General features: G+C 35.1%; 1 protein-coding gene across 6 annotated transcripts in view; it reads right to left on the bottom strand.

The window, feature by feature from the left end:
• Window positions 1-12,607, bottom strand: part of LOC106876426 (uncharacterized) — a 1,308,965-nt gene that overhangs the window by 373,912 nt on the left and 922,446 nt on the right. For all 6 annotated transcript variants that reach the window (XM_052967877.1, XM_052967880.1, XM_052967881.1 and 3 more), the window contains one exon: window positions 8,718-9,053. In XM_052967877.1, coding sequence (XP_052823837.1) covers window positions 8,718-9,053 — 336 coding nt within the window. The remainder of the gene's footprint in view (window positions 1-8,717; window positions 9,054-12,607) is intronic.

Below are 12,607 nucleotides of genomic sequence, written 5' to 3'. Positions count from 1 at the left end.
ATATATATATATATATATATATATATATATATATATATATATACACGCACACACACATAGACGTGGTTGATTAGTAAAAAGCTTGCTTCTCAACCGCATAGTTTCACGTTCAGGCCTACTGCGTGGTACCTTGAGAAAGTGTCTACACTTTGACTGGAGTCAGCATTGCCTTTCATCCCTCTGGGATCGATAAAGTAAGTACTAGTCAAATACTAGGATCGATGTAATCGACTTAGCGCCTCATTTGAAATTGCAGGCCTTTTGCTAAATTTAGAAAGAATGGTTAAAATGAAACTTTATGTGTCTGAGTGTGTGCGTACCTCCAATGTTTTTATCGATATTCTTCGTTGTCCACGCTAGACAAAATGCTTAAATGCAGTTCTTTCAAATGCTGCCGTGGTCAACATTGCCTTTAATACTTTCGGGGTCGATAAAATTAGTACCAGTTGGGCACTGGGGCCGATGTAATCGACTTATCCAGTCCTTCGAAATTGGTAGCCTTATGCCAACATTTTAAACCAATATTCTTTGTTTTCATGTCAGCAAAAGAATTGATTAAACTTTCGTGTCTTTCTTCATTATGTGAGTATTGAAGTTATCATTTAGTGTGATGCTGTGCTTCTTACAAGAGCGGTGAAACGACAGAACCGTTAGAGCCACAAGCAAAATGTCGGATAGGTATTTCATTATGGCCATTTATGTTCTCAATTCACATGAGACCAAAGTTAAGCTCAGTACATGAAAAGTCGTAGCTATATACAACAAAGAACTTAATTCTTTGTTCTTCTGATGCCACCATTCTGTTGTCTCATAAGAAAAAAAAAATAAGAAAAAGATTTATAACCAGAGACTAAGGTCACAAATTCTGGCTACTTCACAGTTCTAGTACTTCATTGACATTAATGAGAATAATGATTTCTTTTTCTTTTAACGTCTCAAGTACAACTGATGAGAAACATTAGAAGCATATATTACACGAGGGTTGAGGTTCTTCATTGAATACGAACAACAAGGATGCAAAAGAAGAGAAAATAAAATAAAAACATATATATAAGGAAATGAAATAGGACACCGACTAAGGTCTATCAGGGACGATCACAGATCTTGATTTTTCCCTGATTACCGACTGAAAGTGACCTCTCTGCTCTGGTCTCTGTTTCACAGGCACACTTTTACAGTTGGCCATTTGAACCACACCAATGTATTAATTCACCAAGAATTTTAATGTATTTTGCTTCAGGTGATGCCGCAAGCGGTACATTGAACTTGCCAATCACAAATTGATGTTAGAAAGTTTTCATTTCATAGCAAACATTTTATTTATTTATTTAATTTATTATCATTATTATTATTATTATTATTATTATTATTATTATTATTATTATTATTATTATCTTGAATTAAAGAATGTTCATTTTTTTTTCATCATGAAATATGGTAAAGTCTAACTCTTAATCGATTTTGGTGAAAGATACAGACACATATATTAAACATTTCTTTGATACATTTTTTTTATTAATCAGAAATTACTGTATACAAGTCTAACTTCTATTTCTAAATGGGCACTAAAAAACAAGCCAAACAGTTAAAAAAATAAGCCAAATAAAAAACAACAAAAAATAAAACAAATAGAATAATTCATATATTTATTAATTCTTATTCGTATTAAATTATTTATATGTTTATAATTTTTAATTTATTTATTACAAGTTTTGTAAAAATCTAAAAAAGTAATTGAAAATATTAAAAAAAAAAACTTTTATGAGATATGGATTATTTGGTTTGTTTATAAGTCTCGTCTGTAAGAAATTAAGAAAAACAAACAAACAAACAAAACAAATGCGTCTATCTATCTTTCCCACATACCCATCTATATATACGTTTCATTGTTTTGAAAAAATGTATATAATAAAATAAAATTTTTTAAAAAATGACAAAATAAAAATTAAATGAAGGATCGAAACACTATCTCCTCCATCAAATTGTGTTATATCTGTTTATGCAAAGCAACCTATATAGAGAGAATAGAAACCACGCAAGAAAAAAAAAACGGGCGACAGATAGAAAAGAAAGGACAAAAAAAATATATATCAGTTACTTCATCAATCTATCTGTATATATTTCGCTTCAGAAGAATCGTCTGAAAATACTGTTTTTTCATTTGATTTGATTTCAATCGGAACAAATACTTGAAATTCATTAGAAATAAAGTCTCATTGGTATGTTTTAAATTGAAAAATGTAAAAGAAAAAAAAAAGAGATACTTCTTATATAATCTTAAATAATCTCAAAACCTGGGATTTGTATCTATGTGACTGTAAGAGATGTTGTGATGCTTGTGACTTACCGAAAGTCTTCGATTAACATAAATGAATTGAAATTTAAATAATTTATTTAGTCTGCTGTTGTTGTTGTTGTTGTTATTGTTGTTTAGTCCATGTTATTCCTGATTAAACAAACTTATGATCATGGGCGTTCCAACTGTGACCACCTCATCTTTTTTAAGATCTACATTATCTAATGTACCATTTTGCTTGTAAGACTGTAGGATGAGCTTTAAGGGAAAATTTCGTTGCTATTTTCAGCAAGTCAAGTGGTTGCATATAGATTCCCTTGGCTCGTCTTTAATGTGTGTTTTCTCCCTTTATGAAGAAGTGATTTCCATACGGTCACAATGTTCTACTCACACATAAAACCGGTTCTTAGCTGATTTGAAAATTATTGTTTCATTCTCTTAAAGAATGGATTAAGTACCTCATCAAATTAATTCATTTGATGCTTCATCAAATGCATCTGTCAGATAAATATTTCTCTATTGAATAATAACGAAAGAAAAAAAAAATTATTTTTAAATAAATGTTTTTGAGAGAATGTGCTTAAAAAGGTCAGAAAATAAATGCTGTGTTTGAATGCTGTGAATATCTTCAATTGATCATACATACATACACACATTCACAAATACAGGCTAACGTGCGAGCCTGAACATGTTCATTCGATCTGCAAGAAATACCAGCTACCTTTCCCTTGAATCACACATTCTCATGAAAAGGGAAGAACACGTTAGACAATGCTACAATCAAGGCTGACCCGAACTAAACAACATATACGCATAAATACACAAACACACAAAGAGACGAACACACACACACACTTATACAGTAAATATTTATAAGAATATCGATAACAACTGACTTTGGTTTCAGTGAGATATTAATTTACCTAGCGGATCACACCAACCCAATATTTCGTCTTAACATTGCTGTAAAACGGCCGTTATATTTCCCTAATTGTTTGGAATAATCTAATTGAATTCTTGAATTGTTAGAGAGACTAATGGAAAACCCGAGAGAGAGAGAGAGAGAGAGAGAGAGAGAGAGAGAGAGAGAGAGAGAGAGAGAGAGAAAAAGTAAGTTCTAAATACATGACAATATAGACAAGAATAGTTCAAGTCTATTGTCGATTCGATTGAAAGAACAAAGACAATATTTTGAGAGTAATCCAAACGATAGCAAAGAGCTTTATAGAAGCATAAGTTGTTCAACCGAAAGAAGTTTTTATATAGTACCAAATAACGGAAATAGCCAGAGGAAATTGCAATATCCACACATACCCAAACCATATGTATTCTGAAGGCATAATAAATATAAGGTAATGGGCGTGTGTGTGTGCATGTGTGAGCGGCTTTGTTCATGCGTACCTGTGTGTATGTCAATATTTGTGTATCTATAATGTTAATTTAAATTGTGAGTAAGTTCAAATACGTATCCTTAATAAATATACCTTCAGCATTGCTGTTTAAACGGGGCCTGTGGTTAAGCTACAGACTCTCTTCACTCAGCGGGAGTGATTATATGTTTGTGTAACATACATTGTGAAATAATTCACAACTTATCCAAACACACGCTGCGTCAATACTTCAGATGTTCATTATCTGATAGACACAGTACACACACACATACATATATATGTGTGTGTGTGTGTGTGTGTGCATGTGTGCGTGTATGTGTGTGCGCGTGTGTGTCGTGTGTGTGTGCGTGTATGTGTGTGCGTGTGCACAAACACACACATACACACCGCACACACACACACATATATGTATACAGCATAAGTAGTTCACATTTTTATCGTTCCAGGTAAACACGATTAACGCACTTGACAGAGTATAAATTGTCATGCAATATCGAACCTCTCAACACATAATTAATTACACCAAAGTATTTTGTACGACGCTGTTATATTTCTTCCACCTCAAATGATAAAACTTTCTTACATTGACACAGGGCCATAAATTTCTAGGGTAAGGGGATAAAATTGGCTCAGTATTTGACTGCTGCGTTACCTTATCGGCTGATAAAGGATTAAACGCGAAATTGACTTCGGTGGATTTTGATCTCAGAAGAGTAAAAAATAAAAATAAATGAATCAATAAATAAATAAAAACATCGATGCATTGCGCAATGTATTTTATCAGACACAAACAATTCTGCTGACCCTGAAACTATCTCAGCCAACTACAAGGCGAACATACTGTTGTGCATGTCAGCTCTGACAGGGAAATTAAAGATAATGATCCAGGTATTATTATTAAGGACAGCCAAGAAAGAAAGTACGTTCTCATTCAAGAATCAGTCCTTATTGAATGATACATTGCTAAAAGAAATAGAGAAATTTATCCCGATAAAAATAACTGAAATATTCATCACCATAATGCGAGAGCTGACAGCAGAAATAATACCTATGGCAATAGGCGCCGTACACAACCAGATCCAAGAGCTTATAATTATACAGACCCAATGATGGGGCGTCTACGTAGTTTCTAGACTTTCAAGAAATATCTAACACTTTGACAAGAAAAGCCTAATTGGACATATAGTCCTAGATACCCATAACGAAACGTAGTGGTTAAAGTTGGTATGACGTTTGATTATTGATTTGTTCAGTTAGGACATACCTGGCGCTAAATAACAACAACATACAGAAAATAACATTATTTGGCACCGCACACATATTGCATAGAGTACTTTTTAATACAATAATAAATACAAAACAAAATCAAACCAAAAAATACTGGACATGCCTAACGCACACAGGGCAATACTCAGTAGTGCAGTGAAAGCACGCAATAAAAAAAAGACAACTGAAAAAATAAAAATAATTTATCCATATATATTCATTTAATCTCCATAAAACCATTTCGCACATGATCTTAGCTAAAAGGTATACATAACATCATAAACAAAACCCCAACAATTGCTCTTATATTTGCCATAAACCTAAAAGGATCACAAAGTTTGTGGTTGCCTCTGTGGGAGTTTAGGAGTTGAGGGATTAAAGTAATATCATACATTTCCATATAATATAGAATGCGAATTAGAAGCAGTTCTTTCACTCTGTTATATTTATTGCACTAACGGAACTGGAATAGTGAGATCTCTTTTATTTTCGTGATTATATTGGTTTCTTTTGTGTCTTTTATTGATTCGTAATTTTTATTTGATAATATTTTTTCTACCTTCTCTCCGATCTCAACTGCAGAATTAAGTGCTAGCCATTACAATTTCTTCTTTGACACCCTTTTAGAAATATATATATATATATATGTTTCGCCCCACACCTCTATTTAACCCACATCTCCTCCAGTCACACTCAAGCAATTCCAACCACTTTCCTTAGAAATTCATATCTATCTATCTATCTATCTATCTATCTATCTATCTATCTATCTATCTATCTATCTATCTATCTATCTATCTAAATATGCACGACGCTGAGCCGTCCTTGTTGCTTGCTTGCACAAAAGAAAATAGAAAAGAAAGAAAATGAAAAAGTAGGGAGAGAAGGAAGAAAAGGAACCAAACAGAACGAAGAAAAATATGAAAGGAATAGAGGAGAAAAAAAAAGAAAATAAGTTTGGTAACGAAGCGTAGAATAAACCGAAGGACATCAAAGAAGAAAAAAAAGCAACTAAGAAAGGATGGAAGAAAGTAGTAAAGTAGAAAGAAGTTAAGGAAAATGAAAGAATGCAAACATGAATCTAAGAAAGAAGGCTGGAAAGAATGTGTGAACAAATGATAGTAAAAAGTATAAAAATGGGAAAAGAACATGAGAAATGGAAAGCAAGGCTGAAGAAGGAGACAAAGAACAACAAAGCTAATGACAGAAAGGTAAGGATCCATGTACGAAAACAGGAAACAGGAAAGCCGGAAAACTGAGAGTGAAGGGAGGGGCACTGTCTTGCAATACTGTTGTCAATTACATCGTGACCCATATTTATGTATTGACTGGTATTTATCAACCTCAAAAAGATAAACAGGAAAGAGAACACGAATACGACTTAAATTCTGAATACAAAACGGACGTAACCAAATATCACAAAGTATTTTGTCCGGTGCTCTACTGATTTTTTTTCATTCACCTTCTCAGAATGAACGATGGGAAGGCACATCAAGGAAATGCACAAAAAAAGAAAAGAAAGGTAAAAGATAAAATACTTTAGTGAGCAGTCTTATTATACGAAAGACAATTCATTATTTGATGGGCTATGATTGTTGTTGGCACTCCGTCGCTTACGACGTCGAGGGTTCCAGTTGATCCGATCAACGGAACAGCATACTCGTGAAATTAACGTGCTAGTGGCTGAGCACTCCACAGACACGTGTACCCTTAACGTAGTTCTCGGGGATATTCAGCGTGACACAGTGTGAGAAGGCTGACCCTTTGAAATACAGGTACAACAGAAACAGGAAGAAAGAATGAGAGAACGTTGCGGTGAAGGAGTACAGCAGGGTTCGCCACCTTCCCCTGCTGGAGCCTCGTGGAACTTTAGGTGTTTTCGCTCAATAATCACTCACAACGCCCGGTCTGGGAATCGAAACCGCGATCCTATGACCGCGAGTCCGCTGCCCTAACCACTGGGCCATTGCGCCTCCTGTGCTATGATAAACAAGTTTTAATTGCCTCTCCTATATGCTCGCCTTATAAACTCTAATTCAGTTCCGACACTTCAATGTTTTGACAATATCATGATTATCCACATTGAGTGGACCTATGATTAGAGGCATTTTATTTTGCCCCAGGTGCAGTGAATCTAGTGCGAATTAGTCCCATGTACATATGTAAAGCTATGTGCTATACTACATTATATCATCTAATCCCAGCCACCCGTGAGTTAAATATGTTACTAAGATTATAATATAGAGTCGTCTATGCTAAACCCGGAATACTGTTCCTTCATTTGATAGTCCACATCTTGCGGACGCGGCGAGCTGTGGCTTTCATATAACTTAGATAATTTAAGTTAATGTATCGCAATTAATTGATGTGACATTCACAAAGACACGATTTATATTGTGTAGTCTCAAACAAAAGGTCATAGAAAGATTGTCTAGAAATTGACTTTTACTCATAACAACAATAAAATCAACCAAAAACAATTGTTTCTGACGTAAGAAATCCAAATTTAATTGGAAGACTGTTTAAACCAGCTGATAACTCTCTTTGTCTCTCTGTTTCTGTCTGTCTATCTGCCTGTCTGTCTGTCTCCATCTTTCTCTAACACGCACAGAGACGCACACACACGCGCACACACACGCACGCACACACATACGCACACACACTATGTGTTTTCCATAGAGCGGCAGTTCAAATATAACTTCTATCTTCACCTAAAAACAAAAATTCAACTGCTTGAGGAAGAAATTAGCAAGATTTATTTACTGGGAATGTGATAAAGCAAATCCAAATACTCGGTCTTCGGAAATTAATTGAACGGTAATGATAATAAGTTAACGCAATAATACGCTTGAAATGTTTCTTTTAGTGTTCATTGGTTATAGTTAAAAATCCGTCATAGTACAGTCTGTCCTGTTTAATGAGTAAGTGAAAAGATTCTTTGAAGTAAAAACTATTTTTAACGAACTATATTATACAAGAAATAAGACAACAGTAAAACAATAACAACTACAACATCACTAGTGAACATACTAATATTAGCAACAACAATAATAATCATTGTTATTTCTACTATAGACACAAGGCCTGAAATTTTAGCATTTTGTGCCGTACAGCCAATGATTTTATCAGCTCGAAATACTTCTATCAATATTGCACTTTCCAAACAGTACTGGAAAGAAAACACAGAACAATCTGGGAAAATCGAACTGAATTTTTTTTAACTTGAAAATTTGAATCCGAAATTGAAATTGATTCTAAAGTTACGGATCTCAGCATCCCTTATTTTAAACACCACTGGATGTATTAAAACTGAATTTCTTTTCTTTTATATCAATTGTGATTGCTAGTCTGGTCACACAATTTCATCGTTTAAGTTTAAAACTTCATTGCCAGTCTTTATGCATGATACAAAACCGAAATATACACTCAATGCCGTCAAAAAGTAACTTGAACTGAGAATATTAAGCTTATGAATCCCTTGTCAATTGCTTAAAGCTGCCGCTGTCTAGATCGGTGAAATATACCTCACTATGAAACCTATTCCAAACTTGATGAAATTTCATCGATATGAGTCAAATGGCTTGATCATGGGTCCAATTCGTGTCAGACACAACCAGTAGATCTGCTGTCCAGCTCTTTATTGTCCTGTCAACTAGAACTTCAGTGTTTTCGATAAAGACTTGGAAATGAAATATTGGCTTGGTCAAAAAGGAAATAAATCATAAATAATTATAAAAAAGTAAGGAAAATATGTCTGTACTCACTGTTTACTTTGAGGTAAACCCACGTGCCGTTTCCCGTGAATTTTTCAATGTCCAGGAATATTACTTTACATTCGTACCAGCCTTCGTCCTGTGTTCGGATGTGACTTATTTCTAATGACATACCATGGATTATCTTGAGCCGACCTTCAAAACGGCCGTTAATCTGTGGTGGGTAATTGTCGTAACGCATGTAGACGGGCTGATCAAGACCGGCCTTATTCCACTGGATCACGTGGGGCTTCTTTTTCCCTACCGGTAAGGAAACGTGGCAGTTAAGAACCTGCCGTCCGCCTAAACTTGCAGACTTTGTCATGGATTCCACCAAACCACTAAGTCCTGTGCAAAGAAACAAAGAGAAGATTAAATTATAAAAGCTGAAATATATAATTTCGGATAGGGGAAATGGTGGCTATAATTACTCTAAAAAAAAAAAAAAATAATAATTGTAGGTGTCGGGAGGAATGGGTTCGAAGATAGCAAATAAATTTTCTCTTTAGGTGCGATTATGATAGATTTAATGGCACAAATGTGTATGGGATGTAAGCACTTTGTATCAAAGACCAAGTTCATAGCAACGCAAATCTCACCTTTATACAGTAATCTCATTTATTTACAGTAACAAGTGATATATTCAGTGTGCCTATTTCCAGGCAGGAGTCAGAAACATTGAAAGATAATAAATAGTATTCGTCATGGATACGGCAATGCTTCATGAAAGGACACGAACCGTAGACAATTCGCAAGTAATCCATTGTTTCTGTTAATTCGATTCATCGCTACTTTATCTCTTCCTCTTTTTACCCTTTCTCTTGTTTCTAATTTTCAGTTGTAGCCAGTTTATATTAGGCAATTGATACATTTAGGAAAGGCATGAACCTCGAACATTAAATTTACTCAATAATCGGGAAGCTTTTTGTCTTGCCAAAAGGAAGGTAATAAAATAACGTCAAAGTAGAATTTTATCATTCTCGTCTTCTTTCGTAAACATCTCAATATTCAACAAAACTCGGATCGAACTAACAAAGCCACTATAAAGTCGATCAACCTACAAGAGAGAAGTATATTTGGTAGTGTAGTTTTAGATACCCCTAAAAGTAAGGATGTATATATCTGTATATATGTATGAAATTATATTCATATATACAGCCACATTATCATTTGTATAGATTTACATGGATTCATGCAGGTAGATATTCGGAACTACGTTGTTTGATAATTTAATGAAATCTCCCTTTGAAACGAATTCTACTTCCGCTTTATTCTCTTCCTGTGCAGCAAAATTAGTTTCGGAGTTAACTAGGAACCAGTATTGTGCAGCAGCTCAGAGGTGCTGCTACACCTTTCTTTCTCCTCAACCGGCCACTAACAAATAAAAACCATTTAATTCACCGGAAACAATATAATTTACCAGCATCCTGTTTGAGAGGAAAGGATACGAAATTGTATAGGTGTGGTTGAAATAATGATGATGGTGATAGCAATGGCTTGTGGTGTGCAGGTGTGTATGTGTATGTCATAAAGAGAGAATAAACACGAAACCCACATAATGTAGTGGTGGGAAGATGGCTGTGATAGTGATGAGAGGGTGATGAAATTGGATATAATATCAAACTAATCTTGTAACAAAGCATTGCAGTGAGCAGAAAATAGGTATGTTATGTGCTCCCGTTTTACACAAGAACGCATACACGAATGCAGCGTGTCTGTATGTATGTATTCTGTGTGCGTGTGGTGTGTTATGTATGCGAGTAAGCTCAACGGTTAAAAAGTTTCCATCGCAATCACCAGGTTTTGAGTTTGATCCCACTACTCGGCTCCTTGGGCAAAGCTCTTTTATTACAAACCAGAGTCGACCTCAAACCTTGTGAGTGAATCTGAGTAGACAGTTCTGCTGACTCTGTCGATTCTAGCTGTGCATGACGTTAAGGAGACGAGTGTTCTTAGAATACTTAACCACTTGCATTAAATTTTAACGAGTAGGCAACTCAGTTTATCAAACATGGATTTGCACGTAAAGTCGCCTTTCTATTTCTTTCTCTGTCACAAGGCCTTATTCTGCCCGAGGTCATAGTCGAAGACACTTACCCAAGGTGCCACATAGTAGGACTGAACCCTGTATGAATGTATTTCGCATAAATATTGTCGAGGATACTGTATGGTACTCTAATATTTGTGTTCTGGTGCTTTTTTAATAAAATGGAATCTTCACTATTATTATTATTATTTTATGTTTGACTTTTGTTTTGCATTTGTACAAGTTGGATCCAAGTCTCACCCAGAGACCTCAAGAGACAACAAGTTAGAATTATTATTATTATTATTATTATTATTATTATTATTATTATTATTATTATTATTATTGTTGTTGTTGTTGTTGTTGTTGTTGTTGTTGTTGTTAAGTCAGGCGGTGAGCTGGCAGAATCGTTAAGACGGGCTAAATGCATTGAGGCATTTCGTCCGTCTTTATTCCACCGAGGTCGACTTTGCCTTTCATCCTTTCGGGGTCAATAAATTAAGTACCAGTCGAACACTGGGGTTGCTATAATCGATTAATCCCATCCCTCAAAATTTCAGGCCTTGTTCCTATGGTAGAAAGGATTATTATTAAGGGCAGCGAGCTGGTAAAGTTTCTAACGCGTCTGAAAAAAAAAACATTTCTTCCGGTTTTTACGCTACGAGTTCAAATTCCGTTGAGGTCAGCTTTGCCTTCCACCCTTTTGGGGTCGATAAAATAAGTACCAATCAAGTACTGGAGTCGATGTAACAGATGTGCTCCTCCCCTCTAAGTTGCTGGCCTTGTGTCAAAGTTAGAAAGAATTAAGATAGGCGGTATCATTAGTGCGTCGGATAAAATCTTTTGCAGTATCTGTTCCAGGGTCGATAAAATAAAGTACAAGCCAAGTCATAGTTTTGAACGGCATTGATTAACTCATACCCCAGATTTTAGACGCTTTGCATGGCACTTATTCTTGCTCTTTGCAGGAATTTGAGTTCAAATCCCGATAAGGACGATTTTATCCTTTGTCTCACCCTGATCTATAAAACAAAACAGCAATGAAACAATGGAATCGATGTAATCGATTAACTTCTCTCTCCTCAAAATTGTTGGAAATGTGCTTAAATCAGATAAAATTATTATTTAGAAATAAACTGAGCGACATTGAAGACTAAAAATATTAAATGAATAGTTAAATAAATAAATATTCAGAAAGTAGGCAGTCAATCCAGTTGACATCAGAAATCCCTCCAAACATATCTTTCCTTTTTCCTGTTAGCTTTCAATGCTTCTCCACAACCTGTTTAGCAACGTTGTCTCAGCCACTGACTGACAGGTTGCTGGAACATGGAAGCTACACACAGAGAGAGCTGCTAGTGAAGGAAAAATCAAGTGTTGCAACGTTAATACGAATCGACATTTCCAAAGGAAAATTAAAGAGAAACAAGGAATTGAGAGAAAGATTGTCGACATGTTTGCAGAGAATATGATCTCTCTGTTCGTATTGTATTCTAACACACCACTTTCTCATCCTCTCTCTCTTTCCATTCTCTTAGCCTGTGTATGTATGTATGTATGTATGTATGTATGTATGTATGTATGTATGTATGTATGTATGCATGTATGCGTGTGCATGATGGATGTAATGTATGTGTGTGCGATGTACATATATCGTTTATGTTTTACTTGCTTCAATAACTGGACTGCGGCCATGCAGTCTACCCCAAATCTATCCCAGTATTTATTATTGTTGAAAGTTTGGTGCTTATTCTATCGGATTCTTTGGCCAAACCGTTAAGTTACGGGGACGTACACACACCAACACCGATTGTCAAGCGTAGGGGGTGCGAAAAACTCCGACAAATGCATATATATATATATATATATATATATA

Source organism: Octopus bimaculoides, chromosome 5, assembly GCF_001194135.2.
Source record: "Octopus bimaculoides isolate UCB-OBI-ISO-001 chromosome 5, ASM119413v2, whole genome shotgun sequence".
In the NCBI taxonomy this organism is placed as follows: Eukaryota; Metazoa; Mollusca; class Cephalopoda; order Octopoda; family Octopodidae; genus Octopus; species Octopus bimaculoides.
This window is presented reverse-complemented; position numbering and strand designations above follow the sequence as displayed.